General features: G+C 39.2%; 1 protein-coding gene across 1 annotated transcript in view; it reads left to right on the top strand.

Annotated features, from left to right (window-relative positions):
* LOC129433746 (A disintegrin and metalloproteinase with thrombospondin motifs 20) overlaps positions 1–24,127 on the top strand; it is a 98,290-nt gene that overhangs the window by 41,413 nt on the left and 32,750 nt on the right. Inside the window, exons 12-27 of the mRNA XM_055192380.2 lie at positions 5,482–5,627; positions 7,829–8,010; positions 8,098–8,234; positions 8,940–9,057; positions 11,950–12,045; positions 13,251–13,417; positions 14,011–14,140; positions 14,235–14,361; positions 15,959–16,169; positions 16,250–16,414; positions 16,494–16,658; positions 19,012–19,131; positions 19,205–19,318; positions 19,466–19,630; positions 21,866–22,126; positions 22,752–22,913. Of these exons, the coding sequence (XP_055048355.2) occupies positions 5,482–5,627; positions 7,829–8,010; positions 8,098–8,234; positions 8,940–9,057; positions 11,950–12,045; positions 13,251–13,417; positions 14,011–14,140; positions 14,235–14,361; positions 15,959–16,169; positions 16,250–16,414; positions 16,494–16,658; positions 19,012–19,131; positions 19,205–19,318; positions 19,466–19,630; positions 21,866–22,126; positions 22,752–22,913 (2,466 nt within the window). The remainder of the gene's footprint in view (positions 1–5,481; positions 5,628–7,828; positions 8,011–8,097; positions 8,235–8,939; positions 9,058–11,949; positions 12,046–13,250; positions 13,418–14,010; positions 14,141–14,234; positions 14,362–15,958; positions 16,170–16,249; positions 16,415–16,493; positions 16,659–19,011; positions 19,132–19,204; positions 19,319–19,465; positions 19,631–21,865; positions 22,127–22,751; positions 22,914–24,127) is intronic.

Here is a 24,127-nt window from a genome sequence, read left to right as displayed (position 1 = left end):
CATCACCGGACGATAACTATATTGGCATCCACATCGCCAGACGATGACGATAACTATATTAATGTTCACATCTGCGGGCGATGACAATAACTATATTAGCATTCACATTGCCGGACGACAACAATAACTATATTAGCATTCACATCGCCCGATGATAACGACAAATCTCTTAATATGCTTACGCATGCACTTGAAGTTGAAATAGATTTGATTGGCTGTCAATGGTTTATTGCTCATCAGTTGGAAATTAATTGCTCAGAAAGTGATCCCAACAATATTGATCTTGTATCTTTATTCTTATAGTTGTGGCGTGAACTCTGCTATACTTCTTAATATATAAACCGATTTTTAATTGTTAATATTTTTTATAGTTTCGTTATTGTTATCATGTCAACGACCGTTTATACTTCTGCGCAATTCTACATTGACAGCGAGTGCTATAATTAGTCTACTAGAACCCCTCTCTCAGGTCAAAAATATATGCATTGAATTTCCTTATAATGTATAAACAAAATTGTCGAAGTTGAGGATCAATAATTAAAAACTCAAAAGTCACTGTCTACTTACAGCCATCTATGCTGATGCTTTTCCAACAACGTAAACAATAGTTTTTTCTTGATACTGTAACATTCCCCTGGACACCGCCTACTAGTGGTCTGCATGTGTAAGTGCACGTCGACGCGAACAATGCAAAATTATAAATAAAAACTGACATGTAGCCTTTGTGCCATAGAGTCTACTGTGTAGGTTCGACACAGAAGTATAAATTAGCCTTAAGTAGCTTTGGAATAAAGCGTCTGCCAAATGCATAAACGTGTATCATCAAACTGAGGACATGCAGTAGCTGTCAATACGGCAGTCCAGTCCTGTTCAGCCAGCTAATGTGTGTATTACAATATAACACAATTTTATTTGATTTAATAATAACGTATTATATAACGACTTCATTACAGGTGCTTTAGCTAGAACTCACTTCAGGGCACTAGAGAGGGTCTATGAGAGCTGATGTTCTTCCAGGTTTCAGAAGTGTGTGTGTGTTAAACTCACAAATGTGAAACATGTGTCGGCAGCTTTTTCTCACTCCACCTCAAAATATCTCACTGGATTCTCAATTAAGAGTAAATCTTGACAGTCTCACAGACACCTCAGCATATCTCTGTCAGTCTCTCTGCTTCACCTCGGGCTGTTTCCACACTTTCCAGGGTCTAATTGAAGGTCACAACGGATCCAGATGCTTCTATTGGCTGAACAAACAGTGCATACATATGGCAAATGTGTGTGTGTGGTTTGTAACAGCGCGCTATTTTTCTTCTTCTTTTCTCTTCTGAGCTCTTTTAAGCTTTTATCCTCGCTCACAGCACCTTTTCAATCTGAACAAAAGCCCTGTAAACATGTAAATGGCAGCTCCGAGCAGAATGTCTTTAAGACGTTTACACTGTCAGAGGCACTCGGGTCTCACCGGTGGTCCTGCTCGCTTTTCAGAACCCTTGTACACACATGCATTCACAATTAACCTGACACACACTGACACACACACACTTGCTGAGCTTTCTACCATAGACAGCTAATTTTAATAATTGTAAACCCAAACTTAAGTTATTTATTACTTTATTTACTTGATTTTAGTACATTGTTCTCAAAGGATCTTGTATACAGTATATGCACACACAGCAGTTAATGCATGTGTGATATATTTTAACATATCTTTTGTTTGATCTGCATGCTGTGATTGTGCATTCGTGGCCCGCGGTGTCAGTGTGTCGAGTTGCATGCCGTGTTTTTCCAACTCAAGTGTAAATGGGTTTGTCAGCGCCGGGCCTGTGAGGTCGCTCCAGCCAAGCGTTTGCATTTGTTTAACTGCGACTAGGAACGAATCACCTGCATGTAAGGCGTTCAACTCCATTTTTAGATCTCCCTTAGAAACATCAGACGAAACCACAGTCGCACCAGACCGGCAATATTCACATCTGCCCACTCTCACAGTCAATCGAGAGGAATAATTCATCTAAACATAATCGATCTGTCAGCATTTCTCACACTCGGCTCCCTCAGGACACACACACACACACACACACACATGTCTTCTGTACAACACAAAAGAAGTTACAGCAGCGCTTTTCAGACTTTTTATCAGCCGAACCCCCTTGACCTAAATTAAAATTTTAAGTTAATATTTTAATAATTTAATAGCACATTTGCATGTTGAAACATTTATTTTTCATTCGTTTTAAAGTTTTTATGTTACTATAACTTAACATTAAGTTAAACAATTTCAACTTGTATTTATAAGTTATGTCAACGTATCACAAGTCAAAACTTAAAATATTAGGTTGAATTGACTTAATAAAAGAGCGTCTCTTTTATCATAAACCCCTTTGAAGTGTCTACACCAGGCATGTATTTTGACATGACACGTGATGCACATAGGTTCACATGACGCATTGAGCACATATGTTGACATTACGCGTGATGCACATGGTTAACATGACGTGCCTAACATATATTTTGACATGACGTGTGATGCACATAGGTTCACATGACGCATTGAGCACATATGTTGACATTACGCGTGATGCACATTGGTTCACATGACGAGGTGAACACATATTTTGACATGATGAGCCACACACATGATGGGCTAAATATATGTTTTGATGAGCTTCGCATCGGGCGCCCTCGAAAAAGAAGTCACCGGTCGTCACTGGACGCGTGAGGTACATGGTTCACATGACCCGTTGAACACATATTTTGACATGATTCATGATGCACATAGGTTCACATGATGCACCAAAAACATATTTTGACATGACGCATCAAACACATATTTTGACTTAAAGCATGATGCACATAGGTTCACATGACGCGCCGAAAACCTATTCTGACATGACGGATGATGCAGATAGGTTCACATGACGTGCCAAACACATATTTTGACAGGACGCGGGATGCACATGGTTCACATGACGCGTCAAACACTTATTTTGACCTGATGGATGATGCAGTTAGGTTCACATGACACGTTGAACATACATTTTGACATGATGCGTGATGCACATAGGTTCACATGACGCGCCAAACACATATTTTGGCGTGATGCACATGGTTCACATGACGCGTCAAACACATATTTTGACCTGATGGATGATGCAGATAGGTTCACATGACCCGTCGAACACATATTTTGACATGATTCATGATGCACATAGGTTCAAATGATGCACCAAACACATATTTTGACATGACGCATCGAACACATATTTTGACATGAAGCATGATGCAGATAGGTTCACATGACGTGCTGAACACATATTTTGACATGAAGCATGATGCAGATAGGTTCACATGACGCGCCAAACACATATTTTGACATGACGCGTGATGCACATGGTTCACATGACGCGCCAAACACATATACACAAACGAGGTCTGTTTTCTTTGTCGTTTTAAAATCCCTTATTCCTTTTTTCCCACACTAAGGTGTATCGTGTTCCACATCACGCTGCCCTTTGAACCCCTGCCCAGCTTTAGGATAATCCTTCTCTTCAGGCCTTTCTACCGCGGAAACATGGGCGAGTTTGTACGGTCATTAGTAAAACATTCAGTCACCGATGAGCAAATAAAGGCTTTTGGTTCAGGACAAATGTTAACCGAGTGAAATGAGCGTAATTGTGAATTCCATTGGAAGAGTGCAGTTCCCTGCCATTATTATTATCAGAGGAAGAGAAACGGTAAACCCAGATGTATATCACAGACTGAGTTTCATGATTTCCTCTAACATTATGAATGACTCTGTGTCTGTGAGACTCTCAGCTGTCAACACACAGATTTATTTTATTCTTGTCTAATTTCCTTTCCTGTTTAAAGAAACAAAGACTGTAGGTATGAATACGATCATAGTACTTTACCATGGTACACTGATGATTATATTACAGCATTCAACTTTTATCCATGGCATTTTTAATGGTACTTTGGTATTTATTTTTCTTAAGAGGATAGTTCTGGATGTGTACCATGGTAATACCATGTTTTCTGGATCCTGACAGAGGTTGAAATGTGGTGAGAATCTAAGAGAGAGAGAGAGAGTCTGTAATGGGTTCTGTCGCTCTTATCTTCACTCTTGGGTTTCTTATCGCGGTAACACCCGAGTACCTCGGTCTCGTCCGCGTGTGTGTGCCAGCGACAGGCCAGCGCAGCGCTGTGAGACAGACGCCAGGCAGTCGTGCATTCCACCATCGCGAGCGCTTCAGTGCGGAGGGATTTGGTTACGGCACATAGAAAGATTTTGTTCCTGGAGAGCAGTCGAGAGCTGCCAGCAGATCTGGCCATGTTAACACTGATGACAGTGAACAGAGATGAGACTTCAGAGCATGTGTACTGTCAGATACTATGGTAATATTAGCACACGGGCTGATATTATTATTGCTGGCAAACATCATATTTTTTAAATTGTCATCTCACTAGACATTGTAACAGAGATGCTTATAATACAGTAACACAAGCGGTGACTCTCATCCAACGTGATCTCCTGAGAATACATGTGTATTTTAATGTAAAGCGTGGTTGTACCACTCACACATACATACATTATATGTTTAATTTTTTGCATTAAAAGTGTTTAGGGTAAGGTTTGGGGTAGGGTTAGGGTGGTAACATTATCGATAATTATGACGTTTTCAGCTGTAAAAACTTAATAATGTTATGATTAAATGTTGCAAATACATCTAAATTGTGCGCTTCAGCATCTATTTAAACGTAAATAAAAGTATGTTTGGTGTTTTTGAAAGTTATGTATTAATTTGGGCTGTCACAATGATTAAATAATCGTCTCATCGCGATTGTTTGACCTAATCGCAATGATTTCAGATCACCGCAATGATTGCATATCTCTGTAAAAAAACACAAGGGGGAGCTGCAGCGCCTGTATAAACAAGACCGTATCTAATGCCGCTCGTTGACTGACATTGTAATGCAATGCATTGCAAAGCCATTTAATACAGTGGAAAAACAGCATTTCTTTAAATAAAGAAATAAAGAAATGCTGCTTTGATAAGTTATTTTTCAGACACTTTATTGTGTTTATTTTTTTATGAAGAATTTTCAGTTTTTGAAAGATGTATTCATTAAATAATTACTTTTTAAATATGTGTTATGTGTATTAATATTTACTGCAAGGTAAACCTTTCAAAAGATTGAATTTAAATAATTAAAACAATTTGTGAAAAGTATTTCATAAACAAACAAAAAAATGAAATGTCAAACAGGCAATTAATCCTCATAATCGTCAACATTTATTAGACAATTAACCGTCAGTCAAATTTCATAATTGTTACAGCCCTAGTATTAATACTAACTGTGAGACCAGGCTGGAAGATGACTCTGTGTTTATCTGTCAGAGATATTAATGCTGTCATTTTGAGACAGGTCTTGTGTCAGATTGAAGACATTACAGTGTTTTTACCATGTGTATATGTGTGTTTGTAGCATTGCAGGCATGGGATGTGTGTGAATAAGGAAATAGATCTGAAGCCAGTACACGGTGAATGGGGTCCCTGGGGGCCTTACAGCGTTTGTTCGAGAACCTGCGGTGGAGGAACACGCAGCACAACACGAGACTGCAATAAACCTGAGTGAGGACACACAAACACAAACACTCACTTTCATTCGCTTCTGTTTGTCCACGAGGCTTATCATAGAAATAATTACGCTGTCAAAAGATTAATCGCGAATAATCGAATACAAAATAAAAGTTTTGCATAATATATATGTATGAACTGTGTAATTATTTTGTATAAATAAATACACACACATGCATATATGTATTTAAGAAACATTTACATGTATATAAATATTTATTTCGATTTTAATATATTTATATTATACTGTATATAAATAAAAATATATACATAAATAAAATTGTTTTTAAAGGTATACATGTATGTGTGTATTTATATATAGATGATAATTAAACACAATACACACACAAATATATTATTATTATTATTATCAAACTTTTATTTTGTATGCGATTAATCGTGATTAATCTTTTGACAGCCCTGGAAAAACACCTTAATAATAACTGAATTATAATAAAATTAGGCTTCATTTTCTGTATAAGTTTTAATTTTTTTATATTATCAAATAAACTATTAACATTACCACTAACATTTTTTTTATTTAACATTGATTTTAGAAATATTCATGTCACTTACGGTTTTGATCTCCTTTTAGCTTTTTTGCATGTAGACATAACTTTTACCCCGCCATTGATGAGATATCCTGTAAATTAAGAGAAAACGCTTCCATGCCAATATCGAGTTTTTGTGGCAATCCATGTTTCCGCTATTAACCACCAGGTGGTGCTCTTACGCAACTTATAAAACAATGAAGCACTGATTCAAAAACAGTTAAAACTCTGTGTATGTTTTGTTTATCATCCTGAATCTGATCTCTAATAAAAGTAAATCACAAAATGCCATTTTCATATTCAGCTTTTTGCTCAAAATTTTTTATTTTTTAAGAAACCTTCTCATATTTGAGAGGTGATAAATGAGAACAAATTAAGATTTTTGAATTAGTTTGAGAGGGTCTGTTCTTTCTTTAGTTATATTGTATGTTAATATATTTATAGAAGAACAAATTCTGGAAGGCAATATTTAAAGCTGCAATACATAATGTTTTTGGCTTAAAATAAACTAAAATCCAATATTGAGCAAGTAAATTAACGTTCAGTGTTCAAAACGCTTTTTTATCACAACAAACTGTAAAAAACAGTTTACTAGGATTTACAAGTCATTTCAACTATCTTGACAAGGGATGAGTTGCTTATTAAATCAAGTTGAATTTGCTGTAGTTATGTCAACTTTATAAGTTACCGCAACTCATCACTAGTCAATATAATTCAAGTAAAGCCACGTTCAGACTGGCAACGACTAACCTGATCTTATTTATTTCAATGAAAGCTTGTTGACTTCCGGTGACACAAGCAACAATGACCGTTGGCAAAAGGAAGTGGGCATGTCAATGCCACAAAGTAATGAAAATGTAAACTTTATGCAAATGATGAGCGACTTTCGGGAGCAACTACCAATGAGAGTAAAGCAATGGAGTTCACGTCATCCATCTCTCATCAGTTACTGCAGTGGACGGTAGACATTTATTTATGACAAACAGAATTAAATATGCCACAAAAAGACCTCATTGAAAGAGACGGGTGGTCTGAATGGGGCGTTATATTAATAGTTTATTCGTTAATTTATTCATTCTTGGGTCAGATTTTGTAGAAAACATCAGTTGTTTTTCATTATACGTAAAAATATATTTTTTTAAGTAACCTTTTGTGTTTCAAACAAAGATGCCAAAAGAGAGGCAAATGTTAGGGATTGCTTTCGGAGCCGACGGTGTAGTAGTGGATGGTGCTCCGACATATGGTGCAGATGCACTTCCCGAGTTCAAATCCCAGCTTGAGGTCCTTTGCCAATCCCATACCCCTCTCTTCACCCTACTTTCCTGTCGTCTCTTAATTACTGTCTATAAAATAAAGGCAAATTTCTCCACCCCCCACAAAACTTAAAAGTTATGGATTGCTGCTTTAAGAGAGCATATGTGTGATCTTATAATGTACATCTGTCTGTGAAGCAAAGATTTTTTTTACATTTTATCTTACTCAGTCAATATTAAGGGAATATCAAGATTATATTTTTTACAGAATTTTCTTTACATTATGTAGGATGAATAAATCACAGAAAATTATTTTATCTGATCAACTATACAACTTGACTTTATATGCTAAGGTGATCGATCCTCATCTTTAATGCTTTGCTCTTTTCAGGCCGAGAAACGGAGGGCGTTTTTGTGTGGGTCGCAGGATGAAGTTTCGCTCGTGTAATACAGATCCGTGTCCCCGTGGCCAGAGAGACTTCAGAGAGGAACAGTGTGCGCAGTTTGATGGGAAACACTTCAATATCAATGGACTGCCACCATCTGTCCGCTGGGTACCCAAGTACAGTGGCAGTAAGAGATATGTGTTTTAAATGTAAACATCTACCTGAAGTTATTATAAGCAGTTTTGTTGAATAGCACACATATATTGTTTCACAGTTTTAATGAAGGATCGATGTAAACTCTTCTGTCGTGTTGCCGGGACCATGGCTTACTATCAGCTGAGGGATCGGGTCGTAGACGGAACGCCGTGTGGTCCAGATACATACGACATCTGTGTCCAAGGCCTCTGCCGGGTATGTAAGAACATCGTGGTACTTTGATTTAAATAACGCATGCTAAGTTATGATTACTATATTTATATATCATGCTATGTACGTACTGTAGTAGTCCAAAGTAGCCTACTTCAGAGAGCACTATGGTATCCACTAGGGCTGGGACGATTAATCACGATTCATACTAATAATACCAGTTTGATATCAATATTATGATATTATGCACAGCTCTTTCATGTATTATGGCTGATTGATCAGTAGGAAGTCCTTATCAATTTAAAATCACTGTAAGTTGAGTCTTTTATAAAATGCATTTGAAAAATCTTCGTCAAACATAATCATTATTAATATTCTTTATTATCATGAAAACACCTTAAAAGGTTTAAAGAAAAGCGATATGGAGGCATTTCCTGGAGCTGTGTGTGTAAATGGTACTGCGGTGCATATGGCGTTTCTGCACGAGAGCGCCCTCTGGCTTTTGGATGTATTTGTAATTCATCGTAATTCAGTGAGAGTGAGCAAATTGCACTATTTATTTTCTCAGCCCTAATATCCACAAAACTTCATATCAAACAGTAACAGTATGGTAGTTTTTGTTATAATGTTGATGTTTCATGAATGCTCAACTGATCAGCCTTTAATTGAAATGTAAATATACACCATATGTATGTACTGTACAGTATATATCGCATATCTAAACACGTGTGTGTTTATTTGTGATTTTAGCAAGCAGGTTGTGACCACATTTTGAACTCTAAGGCCAGAAATGATAAATGTGGAGTTTGTGGTGGAGATAATTCCTCATGTAAGACGCTCGCAGGAACCTTCAACAACGCACAATATGGTGAGATTTACTTTCATAGTAACTATAATGCATTCATGCACCGCAAATCCCATAATGCACCGGTGTTTTATTTACCGCAGGTCAGTTGCATGTAGAAGTGTCCGTGAGAATGAGCTGTTGAAGTAATGTTTGGTTTGAGCTTTAATGATCAATAACATTTAAAACAGCAGTCCAGGAGTGCTGTCCTCTACAGATCAGCAGATCTCTGGTCTCATCTCATGTGAGATGATGGATTCTCTGATGAACAGAAGTAACTATTAAGCTTTGTTTATAGTCGCAGCTCGCTCCGCGATGAGGCATTTATACTTGACGCGCTCACTGTTGCAATATTCATTGAAACCAAAGGGGGCGACTCGAGTAATCGAGTCCAAAACCAACACAAAGAAAAATATAGAAGAACCCTCGCACTTGTAATATTAGAGCTAAATATATAAATGGGTGATTCTCACGAAACCATTGAAACAGCACGGCACTAATGATTTTAGCTTTAAATGTGTAATATAGTAACATTAAAAAGCATCAGAATTAACACAATACTGTGTTCTACCTTGCACAATGTGTGATTTCAACATAAGAATTTATAATTGTAAATTTTATCTCATTTTCTGCTGAAATTCTCATTACCGCAATGTGTCCGGCTGTGTTTGAACATGCGTTATGTTGTAACTTAATCAAATGAACACAAAAATATTAAGAAAAAAATAAATGGATGTTTTGCTAGACTACTTTAGATGACAGAAAAAATATTTTCTGAATATTCACGTATAATAATAATGAAGAAAAATTAGGAAAATGATGTGTCCATGCCTGATGTTCTCATCCTCCGCAACACTTTTTGAGAACAGTTTAAGCACACATACAGAATTTTAATAAAGTTTGATTTTGAGTGACCAAGCACATGGACCAGTTACTTCAAGATGGCTACCAGGTAAGATCATTTTTTACAGTTAATTTGAAATATTGTCTTGTCAGAATGCTTACACAACATTTTGATTATCATTACCGCAACAGATGCTTATTAAATGTTCATTTAATTAATATAAGCATAATACTTTGATTTTAAATGCATGTGCAGAATCTCCAAATTATGTTCTTTCAGTTTTGTCATGTCATTTTGAAAATATGTCAGTGTTGATGTTTTCTGACTGTTGCGGTAATGAGATTTTTTTAGGACTCATTTTTTAAATTATGTTACAAAAAGTGTTAAATGATAAGTAAAAGTTTTAAAATTAATGTTCCCATTTACTCCAGACTTTGTTTTTCAATGTCTGGTGGGAAAAAAAGTAAATTTAAGCAATTTTTACATTTTCATGCTTGACATTTTTAAAACCAAGTTTTCGTGAGAATCACCCAATTATGAACCAAAACAACAAATTTAAAAAAATGTATAATTTCATTAAGGTTTTTATGAAACAAACAATTTTTTTATTCCTCATCCAGCGGTACATTCGATACAAATATAAGCTAATAATTCTGAATCTTATGTAAATAAATTTCTTGTTTTAACTAGAAAACTTTCAAAAGTGTCAGAGAAACAGTCCATGCATTGTTTCATGTGGATTGATCAAAGAGATAGGGCACAGACGTTTTTATTTGGCCAGAATCGCTTCGTGGTCGGTCATTTATGGATGCAAAGCTGCCTGCAAAGCTATAAACAATTCCTTGCACATTTCCAAAGAAATGCACCCAACCCAAAATGATCCGAATCACTTTTTACCCGAACCTGACGTACACACATCATTTGTTTTCTAAAAGAAAGACCCGACCCAAGGCAAACCCAAGAAAATTAGACCTGAGTATAAGGGTGCACTCACACTATCCAAACCAAACCGCGCTCGGGCGAGTTTGACCCCCAAAGCCTGGTTCGTTTGACTAGTGTGATCGCTCTGTACCGCGCCCGGGTGCGGATTGGTTAATCGCGCCCCGGCCGGGTTGCAGAGGTGGGCTGGAGCGTGGTTCACTTGGGCTCTGAGCGCGATTCAAAAGGTGAAGACATCAATTGCGTGACCACTCACCTTCATCTGCCTCCGTAAAAACCTTTTTGATGTGCACAGCAGGGTTACGTGAATATCTGAGCTGCACAAGTGACAGATCAACCAAGTCATATGATGATATGTGAGAGGGCTGTCAGTCATCGCGCACCAAACGACTCTGAATAAAAAACAGTCACATCTTAATGACGAAAGCGCGCCCGGGCTCGGATCGATAAAAGTATAGTGTGAGTGCGTGCATCTGGGGGAGTAGGAAGGGGGGACAATCGCGCTGGGGCATGGTTTGGTCTGGTTTGGATAATGTAAGTGCGCCCTAACCTGACTTGACCCGAATGTCAACGGCACTGACGTGTGTGCAGTCTGCAGCCCCACACACACCAGTCAGACAGAAAGAAACTTTGTTGGCCTTGCGTCCAACTAATCTGATGACAACACCAACCGCTAAAATGTGCATTCAAAATTGATTGACAGGTCTGTCTCAACTAAAATTAACCTTCTGCCAGCCACACGATGTCGCAAGCACTCTTGGCAAACGGAGAGGGGGTTGGAAAAAGATTTGATTCACACACGGGATAGTTGGGGTCGTCCATGTATGTTCTGCAAAAACACTTTTATTTTAAATTACCTGAGACCTGATGCTGCTATTATTATAGGCACACGTAAAACTTTTAAACCTGAACCCACTCGAGTCTGCGGTCTTTTTTAGATCTAAGTGGACCTTTGAAGACCTCTAGTGCACACTGCCACACGAAATGGGGTCTTGCGCACTTAACGCACACGACCGCCCACTCCGCTATGATGTCATTTTCGCCACTCATCCAGACGCGTCAAGTATAAACAAGGCATTACTCTGAACACAATGTCATATTTCTTTGTGGTTCATCGCTCTTTTCTTTCTTAGGTTATAATGTCGTGGTTCGGATTCCTGCTGGTGCGACTAACATTGAGATTAAACAGGTCAGCTACTCAGGGTCACCAGATGACGATAACTACCTCGGTGAGTCATTGTTTTATCTCAAGCTCCTCATTTAAAATCGAACCAAAATACTTTAGTACAGACACACTGAATGTTCGGCCACGGAAACTAAACTGGCCAAAAAGCATCTTTCTCTGAAACTTTTTAAAGACTGTGTAAAGTCATTTCAGAGAATTGTTTCTAAACACATTATAAATATTAGAAATGTATTGCAGAAACACATTACAAAGACTGTAAAGTGTGTAGTACTGAATTGTGAAGGTACACTGTTAAACAGTTTTTCCACATTTCTAAGTTCAGGGTTATTTGGGCGGGGCTAAAACAGTGGCTCGATGACACACTGGAGCCATAGAGCATGGCCCCGCCCCTAACACAAGCATACATTCAGGTTGTAGCGGTATTTGAAAATCGAGAGAGACGACAGTTTTCCCGCTAGTGGGCGTGGTTTCAGCGCAGACTGCAGACACGCCCCCTGTTGCTTATTTTCCCCAGATTTTGTTAACTTGTTTTATTTACTTGCCATTTTTATATCATTCAAATTTGACAAATTAATAACAAATTTTTCTGTGGTGTGAACTGAGAACACATTAATGATGGACTTTACACAATAATCCGTTTGTAGTTGTATTGATGGCTCAATCGTATTGAAAAGTCTTGCAATATCAAGGAATGGCAACCTGCATTATTAAGGTAATGAGGTCACACGCTGTATTCTGTAGTGTTCATGTCTTTCATAACATTAGGCTACATAAAGCAATAAAATAGCATAGTGCCTTTTGAAAATTGTTTTTCATTGTCTTTATCTGTAAACATCTTAAGAGCAACTTTCTCCAACTTAACTTTGACTTTGTACATAGCCCGTGAACTTGAGATTCAGATTTGTTGTACTTTTAAACAGTTTCTGCAAGTAAATATCAAAGGATTTCGTTGATTAATTATTGGTATTTGGGCGAATAGTCATTGGGACTAGTTTTGAATGTCCTTTGGGATGGTTTTGATACACGAATCTGGCAACCCTGGTTGTGCGTTTGTGCAGACGTTTGGTTCAGATTATATAAAAATGTACATGTAAACAAACATTTTAATCAAATTGCAATGTTTAGGTTACACGTAAACTGTACTGCCGTAACCTTCAATCGGGTTAAATTCATTTGGATTGACAAAATTTTGTGCATGTAAACAAACACAGATCTGACAGTTTCATCTTCTCATGTGTTTTCCTTCAGCTCTGTCTGATGGACACTCCAACTCCCTTCTCAACGGGAACTTCGTGGTGTCCATGTTTAAAAGGGAAATTACATTTAAGGGAGTCGAGATCGAGTACAGCGGATCAAACACTACAGTGGAACGCATCAACTGCACGGAGCGCATCGAGGACGAGCTCGTGTTACAGGCAAGGACAAAAATAAAAAAACATTCAACACGTGCACCTGAATCCACTGAAGTATATGAGATGTTCTTCTCTGATCCTGATGAAGAACATGATCTTTAGGGGTGTTAGGGGTTCATTTTATTACAATTTTAGGGGTGGTTTCCCAGACAGGGCTTAAGTCTAGTCCAAGACTAAAATGCATGTTTGAGATGTCTTAACTGAAACATTTATCTTAAAATATGTCAGTGCCATCATGTTGTGCACACCAGTAATGTTTTTTTGTAAAGGTATGTTTGTAAAAAATACTTAAATGTCCTAATATAACTAAATCATAGCTCTGGATTAATCTTAACCTTGTCCATGAAACCGCCCCATTATGTTCTGGGGAGAGAAATTGTTTATTTATACAAATTCAAGGTTATTTAGGTTACTCATAGCCGGACTATACTGGGTTTATAGTTAGCCGTCATTTCACTGTCTCAGTTTTTGCTTTCTGGGTTTCATCAGAATGTGTGTTGTCTGGGATCAAACCCATGACACATTTTTACTTTAAAACAAGATTAAAATGACTTGATCTTGTCCAAAACGCCTACTGTAAGAAATATGTGTCACAGGTTCTGTGTGTGGGAAACCTCTACAATCCAGACGTGCGATATTCCTTCAGCATTCCCATTGAACCTGATAGAGAAGCATTTGTGTGGGATGTGTCCGGACCCTGGCAGGAGTGCAGTCGCATGTGTCAAGGTGAAATGTCTTTACTGATCTCAGTACAGTCGATTTCTTCGTAAACAGAAGTGTAAAGATGGAAATAACCTGCGCTTTATGTGTGTGTGTGCAGGAGAGCGTCGACGGAAGGCAGTGTGTGTTCGCAAGAGCGACCATTTGATGGTTTCAGAGCAGAGGTGCGAATATCTGCCTCGGCCCCGGGGCACAACCGAGTCCTGCGAAACAGAATGTGAACTCAGGTACTGATGCACACTTTGTTTGACTTTTTGTATTATGGGAACTTTATAAATCATGCACAGGAAGGCTGTTCTTCGTTAACAATACAACAACAAAGCAAACAGTCAAAATGAAAAATTAATTCAATGCACTCATGTGCCTGTCATAAAAATCCAACCCAATCTCAAGTCTTGGTATAGTCATGAAATATTTGATTTATTTGTGTTCATGGATGTCACACATGTCTTTTTCATGTCACGAGACATTTTTGCTTTTACCCGTCCTGTATCTGTCTCTTTTTTAAACCAAGGTTAGAGTTGAAGGTTATAGAGAATGTTTTATTATGATTGTGTTTTGATTTTTACCGAGCCCCTAAGGTGACATTGGACATTGAAACCTTCATTTGCAGAATATTGAAAAAGTTTAGTTTCATGTGCTCACGTGAAACCTTCATTTGCAGATTTGTTTTTAAAGTTTAGTTGCGCATGCACACATGAAAATATTGCGCACACGCACGTAAAACTTTTGTGTGCACAAATGAAACTTTCGCTTTCACTTGCGCGCGCAATAGTTTCACGTGCACGCGCGAAACTAAACGCGATAGTTTCACGTGCGCATATGTGATAGTTTCACGTGCACGCGCGAAACTAAACGCGATAGTTTCACGTGCGCATATGTGATAGTTTCACGTGCACGCGCGAAACTAAACGCGATAGTTTCACGTGCGCATATGTGATAGTTTCACGTGCACGCGCGAAACTAAACGCGATAGTTTCACGTGCGCATATGTGATAGTTTCACGTGCACGCGCGAAACTAAACGCGATAGTTTCACGTGCGCATGTGATAGTTTCACGTGCACGCGCGAAACTAAACGCGATAGTTTCACGTGCGCGCGCGAAACTAAACGCGATAGTTTCACGTGCGCGTGCGAAACTAAAAGCGATAGTTTCACGTCCCCGCGCGAAACTAAACGCGGTAGTTTCACGTGCGCGCGCGAAACTAAACGCGATAGTTTCACGTGCGCGCGCGAAACTAAACGCGGTAGTTTCACGTGCGCGCGCGAAACTAAACGCGGTAGTTTCACGTCCCCACTCGAAACTAAATGCGGTAGCTTCACGTGCGCACGCGTTAGTTTTACATGCACGCGCGAAACTAAACGGGATAGTTTTACGTGCGAAACTAAACGCGATAGTTTCATGTGCGCGCGCAAAACTAAATGGGATAGTTTTACGTCCCCGCTCGAAACTAAACGCGATAGCTTCACGTGCACGCGTGATAGTTTCACGTGCGCATGCGAAACTAAGCTTTCTTTAATTTTTTCTCCATGTTCCCTTAGGGGCTTTGTGGATTTTACATTTCTTTGATCATTTTTTCCCTATTCTTATCCCAAATATGATGTTTTAAAGTGTACCTGTGCCTGAGCCAGCCTACAAAGCATTCAGTTCCCCTAACCTAACCCAAACCCCAAGCGACAATGATTTAAAAGTAGAAAAAAAGGAAAAAACAATACATTAAATGACACGAAAAAGAAAGGAAAATCATGTTGAACACAAATAAATCAATCAAATATTTTGTGACTATACCACTATATCACTGGCTCTCTTTGTGCCCTCTTCAGGTGGCATATAGCAGGCAGGAGCGATTGCTCCAGTAAATGTGGACCCGGGTACCGTACGCTGGATGTGCTGTGCATGCGCTACAGTCAGAACAAGAGGCAAAGCGAACGCATGGAGGCCAGAGCCTGCGCAGACCTGCCCAAACCACAGACACGAGAGGTTTGCCATGGAGACTGTCTCCTGAAAAGCTGGCAGTACAGCGCCTGGTCTCAGGTATCTCACACACACACCTGTTTTACATCTTTTTTAAAGGTTCATCATAGTCTGCAGCATGTGTGTTGTCATTATGGCAGTGCTCTACGACCTGCGGTCACGGCGTCAGGACACGGCAGGCCTTCTGCATGAACAATCTGGGCCGCAGACTGGTTGACCGAGAGTGCAGCGAACAGCAGAGGATTTTGACCGAACCTTGTAATGATGTGTCCTGTCCTGATTGGTCCACCGGCGAGTGGAGTGAGGTAAACACTGGAGCATAACACACACAAAAAACATGACACGAAGATCAAGTAAATGAGGTTCTTCTTTGTGTCTCTGTAGTGTTTGGTGACATGTGGTAAAGGTGTTAGACACAGGCAGGTGCTTTGCATTCTGGGAGATGAGAAACTCAACGAGCAGCGCTGTGATCCAAACACTAAACCTTCATCTGTTGGCAGCTGTGAACTTCCAGAGTGTGCATCCTGGCAAGTCGGAGTCTGGAGTCCGGTACGAATCTGTGTGTTTGTGTCTCTTTAAATGCAAATGAGATGCTGCTTCCTGCCCTGTTTACATACACCAAACATACACCATTTTGAAAAGTAAATCACCTTACTTTATTGTTATAATGAACATGCGGTAATGAATTATGTAAAGAAGATTTAAAATGGAAATGAGAATCTAACCGAAATGGGTTCACACCAGCCGCGTTTGAGGTGTAAAATACTACATGTAAAATTTGCGCGAAAGAGGCGGAATCGCGTCTATCGTGTCGCACTAAACGCGTCATTCACGCCGCGAGACCTGCGTTTTACATTGACTTTAACATTAAAATCACTCACGCTTGACACCTCTACCGCGACTGGTGTGAACACAGCATAACTGTGGTGTTTGGACGGTTGTGGGTGTGGTCTTCGCAAAGTGGTGCAAAAGATCGCGTGAATCGTAGTATTTTCTCAATAGGATGCAAAAATACTCTTGCAGAAGAATTGTGCTTAAGTTCACGTCTTATATTTACCTTACTTACCTTATATCACATGATTCTTAACACAAACACATGCAATGGCAACATGCATTATTAATGTAATGAGGTCACGCGCTGTATTCTGCAGCATTCATGTATACTTTCATAACATTACATTAAGCAACAAAATAGCGTTGTGTCTTTCGAAAAGTGTGTTTTCTTTACCATAATCTGAAAACTTCTTAAGAACAACTTTCTCCAAATCAACTTTGACTTTGTACATAGCATGTGAGCTTGACGAGATGCTGTGCACAGTTAAAGATAAAAAAGATATCATTGATTGCTTATTGGTATTTGGGCTGTGAGTAGTCATTGGGATCAGTGGCGGCTCGTGACTTCTCTTCTGAGGGGCGCAAATTCAAAATATGTGTTTGGAGTGTCATGTGTTTTGCTCATGTTTTCAAAATATGTGTTTGTTGCACACGCATCAAAATCGTTTATGATATAAGAGACGCTCACGTTCACAAAATACTCGCAAGACACTCCTTTAACAGTAAACTCTGATTACACATGAGATTATGTGAATATCTGGCAAACGCGAGCGTCTCTTTTATCATAAACCCTTTAGACGCGTCTGCAGCAGGCACTTATTTTGACAAGACACGTGATGCACATAGGTTCACTCGACGCCCCGAACACATATTTTGAAATTACGAACCACATACATGACAGGCTACATACATTTTGTGACGAACTTCGCATTGTGCGCCCTCAAAAAAAGAAGTCACCGGCCGCCACTGATTGGGATGTTTTTGGGCTAATTTTGAATGTCCATTGGGTTGGTTTTGATACGCAAATCTGGCAACCCTGGTTGTGTGCTTGTGCAGATGTTTGGTTTGGATTATATAAAATGTAAAGGAACATTTTAATCAGATTGCAATGTTTAGGGTACATGTAAACTGTGTTGTTGTAACCTGCAATCGGATTAACTCTTTCCCTGCCAGCGTTTTAAAAAAGTTGCCAACCAGCACCAGCATTTTTTTTTTTTACAAGTTTATTGCTTTGCAGAAAATGTTCTTCTTTAAATATATAAACATACAGACCCTCTGCTTATAAACAAACAAAAAAAAACAGTTTCATCCTACCTTTATATGTCCTCTTTTTATCACCTCTCAAATATGGGTAGGTAACAAGTTTTGTGCAAAGAGATAATTGTGTTTGTGAAAGACTTCTGATAGAAATCCTATTCAGAGCGATGATCAAAATATACACTGTGTCTGAATAGTTAGACGTGAGGGGTTTGCTTCCGGGTTATATAGATGGTTTCAGCAATAACAACATAAACAAGCTGCTTTCGTGGTCAACACGTAACTTCCAGTAAACTCTGCTAAAAAAATAACAAAAAGTACTTTAAATGTAGTTTATTTATATAACAAGCAAAATAAACAACACATTGATTACCTAGGAAACCAAAACATTTGTTATTTTCAACGAGGTATTCGTTCAAGAGTTCAGTTTAGCAACTAGTCAAACCATTAAAAAAACAGAAACTGGAAGTAAAGGTTCGGATCCAGACGTGTATCACATGCGTCCGATGAAGCCGTCTATAAGTTGGGTAAGCTCCGCCATCTGGTGGATAATAGCGGTATTGCGGATTGCCGGAAAATCTCGTCATTGGCAGGAAAGCGTTTTCTCTTAATTGACGAGTTAAATTTAGTTGGATTGGCAAAATTTTGTGCATGTAAATATACCCACTGTGAGATCTGACAGTTTCCTCTGTTGATGTGTTTTGCTTCAGCTCTGTCTGTGAAAAGTGAATTTGTCACATTAGGTTTGTAATATCAGTGAGATGTGTGTTGTTGTGTAGTGAATGTTTAGCTTGTGTGTGTGTGTTCGTAGTGTACTGTGAGCTGTGGGCAGGGATATCAGATGAGAGCGGTGAGGTGTGTATCAGGAGATTACCCACAGACGGTGGATGACAGGGAGTGTAATGCAGCCGCCAGACCTCGAGACAGCCAGGTAAACATTAACACACACTGACTACTTCTGCGTTCTTTACCAGACTTGTAATATTTTCTATACTAACTTGCAGGACTGTGAGATGTCAGCTTGTCCACGCACAGCATCAGTGTTTAACACACCAGGACCGACAGACCACCAGTCAGCTCAGACAAACACACAGTGGAGATTCGGCTCATGGACAACAGTGAGGGACACCCAGACACAACACTCATTTTATATAAAACTAAAGACTAACTTTGTGTGTCACCAGAATGAGGTTTTGTACTTCTGGACACAATTGAAATGCAAAGTCATCTGTAGTGAGTTCTTCTCTCTCTCTTGTTTGTTTCAGTGCTCTGTATCATGTGGCGAGGGCAGAAGAGGACGTTACGTCAGCTGTAGAGATGCTCAGGGGGGTGTGGCCGATGAGTCTTACTGTGCCAATCTGCCTCGACCCCCAGACTCATCCACGTGTTTCAGCCCCTGCGGCCAATGGAGAGAGAGCGAGTGGTCCACAGTGAGTAAAAACACACAAACCAATGTCACTTTATATTATGAACCCTCAACTCAGAAACAGCTGAATGCGATAACTTGTGCAATTTATGATAGTGTTGGGAGATATGCACCATAGTGAGATCATCCTATCGTCAGCCAATGAGGTCACCACCAATATACGATAGTATCAGGGGGGCGGGGCAATAGCTTACTCATTTATTCATTTGTTCACTTTTGTAATCATTTATAAGTAAAAAAGGATTGGTGGACAAAAAACAGAACCTGCTTTACTCTAACGGTGCGTTCACACCAAGCATGAATTAAGCGAATAAATTGAATAAATGGACACTTGAACATTTTGAGTTAACTCGCTTCAACTTTAGCTATCTTGTAGTCTCAATATGTGTGTATATATAGCTCAAATTGAGTAAAGAGCGTTTTTTACAACAATCGGTTGTATACAAAAAAAATTTTTTATAATTGGTTAAAGCAACGCGAATATTCACCAAAGTTCAGATTTTTCAACTCGCGCAAATCACACGTTACACATGTCAAATTGACGTCATTCGCGCATAATGTGCTACAGGAAGTCTAGCGTGTCTTCGTTTTGACTTAACATGTAAATCACCCGCGCTTAATGCTCTGTTTACACCAGCTACTGTAAAGGCGGCAAAAACGCGCTATTCGACTGCGACTCTGCTGAGACTCGCCTCGCTTCCTGTAATCACGTCACTACTACAGCAAGGTCCTGATTGGTTAACGCGGTGCGGAAATCCGCCGAAGTTCAGGTTTTTCAACTCGCACGTTTCCCGCTGCAATGCTCAATTCCCGCGCCGCTGGATGCCTAATCGCATCTTTGCATTGACATATAAATCACCCGCGATTGCCGCCTCTACCGCGGCTGGTGTAAACGCAGCATAACGCTTCATAGGAACCTGGAATTTCACAAAATGCCTTTCAGGAAAATGTTCTTTTAAAAATATATAAACATACAAATATATGTCGGAGCCGATGGTATAGTGGGCAGCGCTCCGACATGTTGTGCTTTTGCACTTTCCGCGACCCGAGTTCGATTCGCAGCTCGTGGTCATTTGCCGTTTCCACACCCCTCTCTCCTCCCTGTACTTTCCTGTCCTCTCATCTATCACTGTTTAAATAAAGGCAAAAAAAAGAGAACAAACCCTCTGCTTTTAAACAAACAATAAACAAACAAACAAACAAAACAGGAAAAAAACTGTTTCATCCTATTTATATTTTTCTCCGCTCCGCAAAAAGCTAAAAAATTTTTGCAATTTGTTAGAGATCAGATTCAGAACAATTATTAAAACATACATGGAGTTTAAAATTAATATTTTTTTGCTTTAGTTTTTTTTATAAACTGAGTAAGTGCGCCATCTAGTGGATTATCGTGCTATTACAGATAACCATAAAAGCTCATCAGGAACATTATTTTTCATGCAAATGTTTTCTCTTAATTGACGAGGTAACTCGTCAATGGCGGGGAAACAGTTAAGCAAGGAAAATGCGATGCATGAATGCGGGAAAGTTAACGTGAAACTATGATTATAATAATAATCGCATAGTAATAATTTAAAACGATAAAAGTCTATGTCTATGATGACTATATTCATAAAGGCAAGCACTATCGGCCATATGTCGGACACAACTCTAATACACGATATGCAATACAATAATGCTTAAAGTTTTTTAAAAATTACATTTAATTTTTTTGAAGTTTTCCGTTGTCTGGGAAAAGAAATCAACACTTTATCTCACCAGTCTATCTTCTAGTTGCACCAAGCTAAAACTTTCCTGAAAAAGTTAAGCATTGTCAGTTTTTGCAAACCATTGCTGAATGTATATTATGATATACCAAAATGATTGAAATGTTGCAAATGCGCACATCTATCTTGCCTAATTTTTGAGTATTCATGCTACAGTTACGACAAGACGCATGATTGGTCTAATTACAGTAATGGCAAATTAAACAACCTTTTCAACGTTTTTCTCAATGCATTACGTTTTTAATTTTCCATGAAACATGCATCCAATGCTGCCTTTCAATTTTTTGTAGAATTGCATCATTTTGCATTATTGATTTTAATTGTGTACAATAGAATAGCAACATTTTTAGTGAGCTACAGTAAATACAACAGAGCCTAGCTAGTCAGTTCACTACATGTTGAACAAAACTAGTATGTCTATAGTAGTCTAACAAGTCGGTTAACATGTCACAAATACATGCATTTCTCTCTAGTGTTCGGTATCGTGTGGCGCGGGTCGGTCAACACGCCGGGTGGTGTGCATGAACTATCACCATCAGCTGGACGACTCCTTCTGTCACCCAGATGAGAAACCCAGCACTGAACAAGAGTGTACTGCCACCCCTTGTCAATCTTCCTACCAGTGGCCCAACAATCAGCCCCATTTACCCTATGACCCGGGCAGCCACCCCGGACATCACAGCTGGAACGTCCCATCGGCCGACAACCAATGGAGGACGGGACCATGGGGAGGGGTACGTCATCTTATTAGTTCAAATACAAAGAGTTCCTTTAGTCACGTGACGTTTCTGGCTCATGCGATGCATGTATCTGTAACTTCTCCACCGTCCCCTCGAGAAAAGAAAAGATGGCAGCAGTTGTGTTGTGCACATGTTCATGAATGTTTGTTTTCTTTTATATTTTACACTCATCATAAACATTTCTATCATCTGACTGCAATTTACCTCATTAGCACATGTGCCCATTAGCTTTGATCCGTTGCAATAGCACTGATGCATGCTGGGATTGGACTGTTTCCAGACTGTGTGTGTTATTGTAGGTTTAACATACAGGATTTTAATGGTGTATAAATGTCTGTTTGTAGGATTATATGGGTGAGTGTGTATGTATAACCGTAACAACACGGGCAGCCAAAAGTGCTGTCAGACTCACGCTGGTCTTTATGTGAGAAAATGAGCTTATTAAAGTTGTTTCATGACTCTCAGTGTAATAAGCAGGTAGTAAAAGTTCACAATACATGATGCACCCCTGTAAATATGTTTTAGTGCACGATGGGTGAATCTTGTGAAAACCCTTTTTAGGTATATTTCGCATCAAAAATCTAAATAAACAAAGTTGTGTGTTTGTATGTGTTTACAGTGTTCCAGTACATGTGATGGGGGCTTTCAGAGGAGAGTGGTGGTCTGTCAGGACGCAGATGGACGCAGCACCAATTATTGCGATGAGAGAGTCAAACCCAGCGAATCAAAGAGTTGCAACTCTGGACCCTGTCCACACTGGAACTACGGCGTTTGGGGAGAGGTGAGACAGACCGAAAGACGGACAGATACGGCAAATTATCCATATTAATATTGTGGTATTATTAACAAATGACTTATCTGTGTGCTTTATTATTTAAAAAAAAAATTGTGTGTGCTCATAATCTTTAATCAAAAATGCAAATCTCCTACCCTCATCAAAACGATCTCTGTTCACTGCCGGTCATAATGTATGGCAGGTGGGCGGGGTGCGGGAGAAGATCGCAGCGATTAGAAGTTAGCAACACGACCCAACTTCAAACGATCCAATCAGATCTCAATGGACAAAATCAAATCCAGCCCTGCCTTATTTCATTCCAGAAGCTGTTTCATTCGGATATACGTCACCACGGGGAAAATAAGGCAATCGCTACTTCCGTTTCATGGCGACTTAAAATGTTTATATCTTCTGTATGCGAATGTTTTCAACACAAAGTTCTGTGGGATAGTCACGGAATTTTGAGCTAATTTTTCCATGGCATTCTCACAGATGTTTTTACAAAAAAAATGCTTTTTTATATAAGTTGTGTTTGACACATGAAAACGTCTCGGGTTACATATGTAACTGTTGAAGGGAATGAGACGCTGCGTCTCTCTTGCCATACTTCCTGCGTCCCTGTAACGCCGTCTTTGGCAATATTTCTGATAGCGATATTCTTCCTGACTCCCTGTCACCCTGGGCCCTATCTTGCACCCAGCGCAATTGACTTTGTCAGTGACGCATGTATCATTTCGTATTTTGCACTGGCGCACAGCGGGTTTTTCCCTCCACAGACGCACGTCGGCAAACTAGGGAATGAACTTGCGCTCCCTGGGCTGTTCCCCAGGCGTGTTCCAGCGCAAACCATCCCTGATGCAATTTTGCAGTTTCAAAAAACAATTGCGCTACTAACCAAAAAAAAACTAGTCTAAAGTCAGTGGCGCATTGCGCGTAGTTCATAATGCTATTTTAAGGGCGCATGCTTGATCATAATGTATAGCGTGCACAACACGCACACACTTTGCTTATCTAATCTACACAGATGCAACAGTTATTTTTGCAAATCATAAATTATTACAATAAAAATATTAACACATGAGATAAGGGAAATCATAGTGGTAAGCATTGTGGTAATAGTTTTTATTTATTGTGTGTCTGCGTTAAAAAATTCTCATGCAAATAACGATTAAAATATTATCATAAGTTTGTTGTGTGGCTGTATTACGTTTATTTTATGT

The sequence above is a fragment of the Misgurnus anguillicaudatus genome, chromosome 6, assembly GCF_027580225.2.
Source record: "Misgurnus anguillicaudatus chromosome 6, ASM2758022v2, whole genome shotgun sequence".
NCBI lineage: Eukaryota > Metazoa > Chordata > Actinopteri > Cypriniformes > Cobitidae > Misgurnus > Misgurnus anguillicaudatus.
The sequence above is the reverse complement of the archived record's forward strand: the minus strand, read 5'-3'. Positions and strand labels throughout refer to the sequence as shown.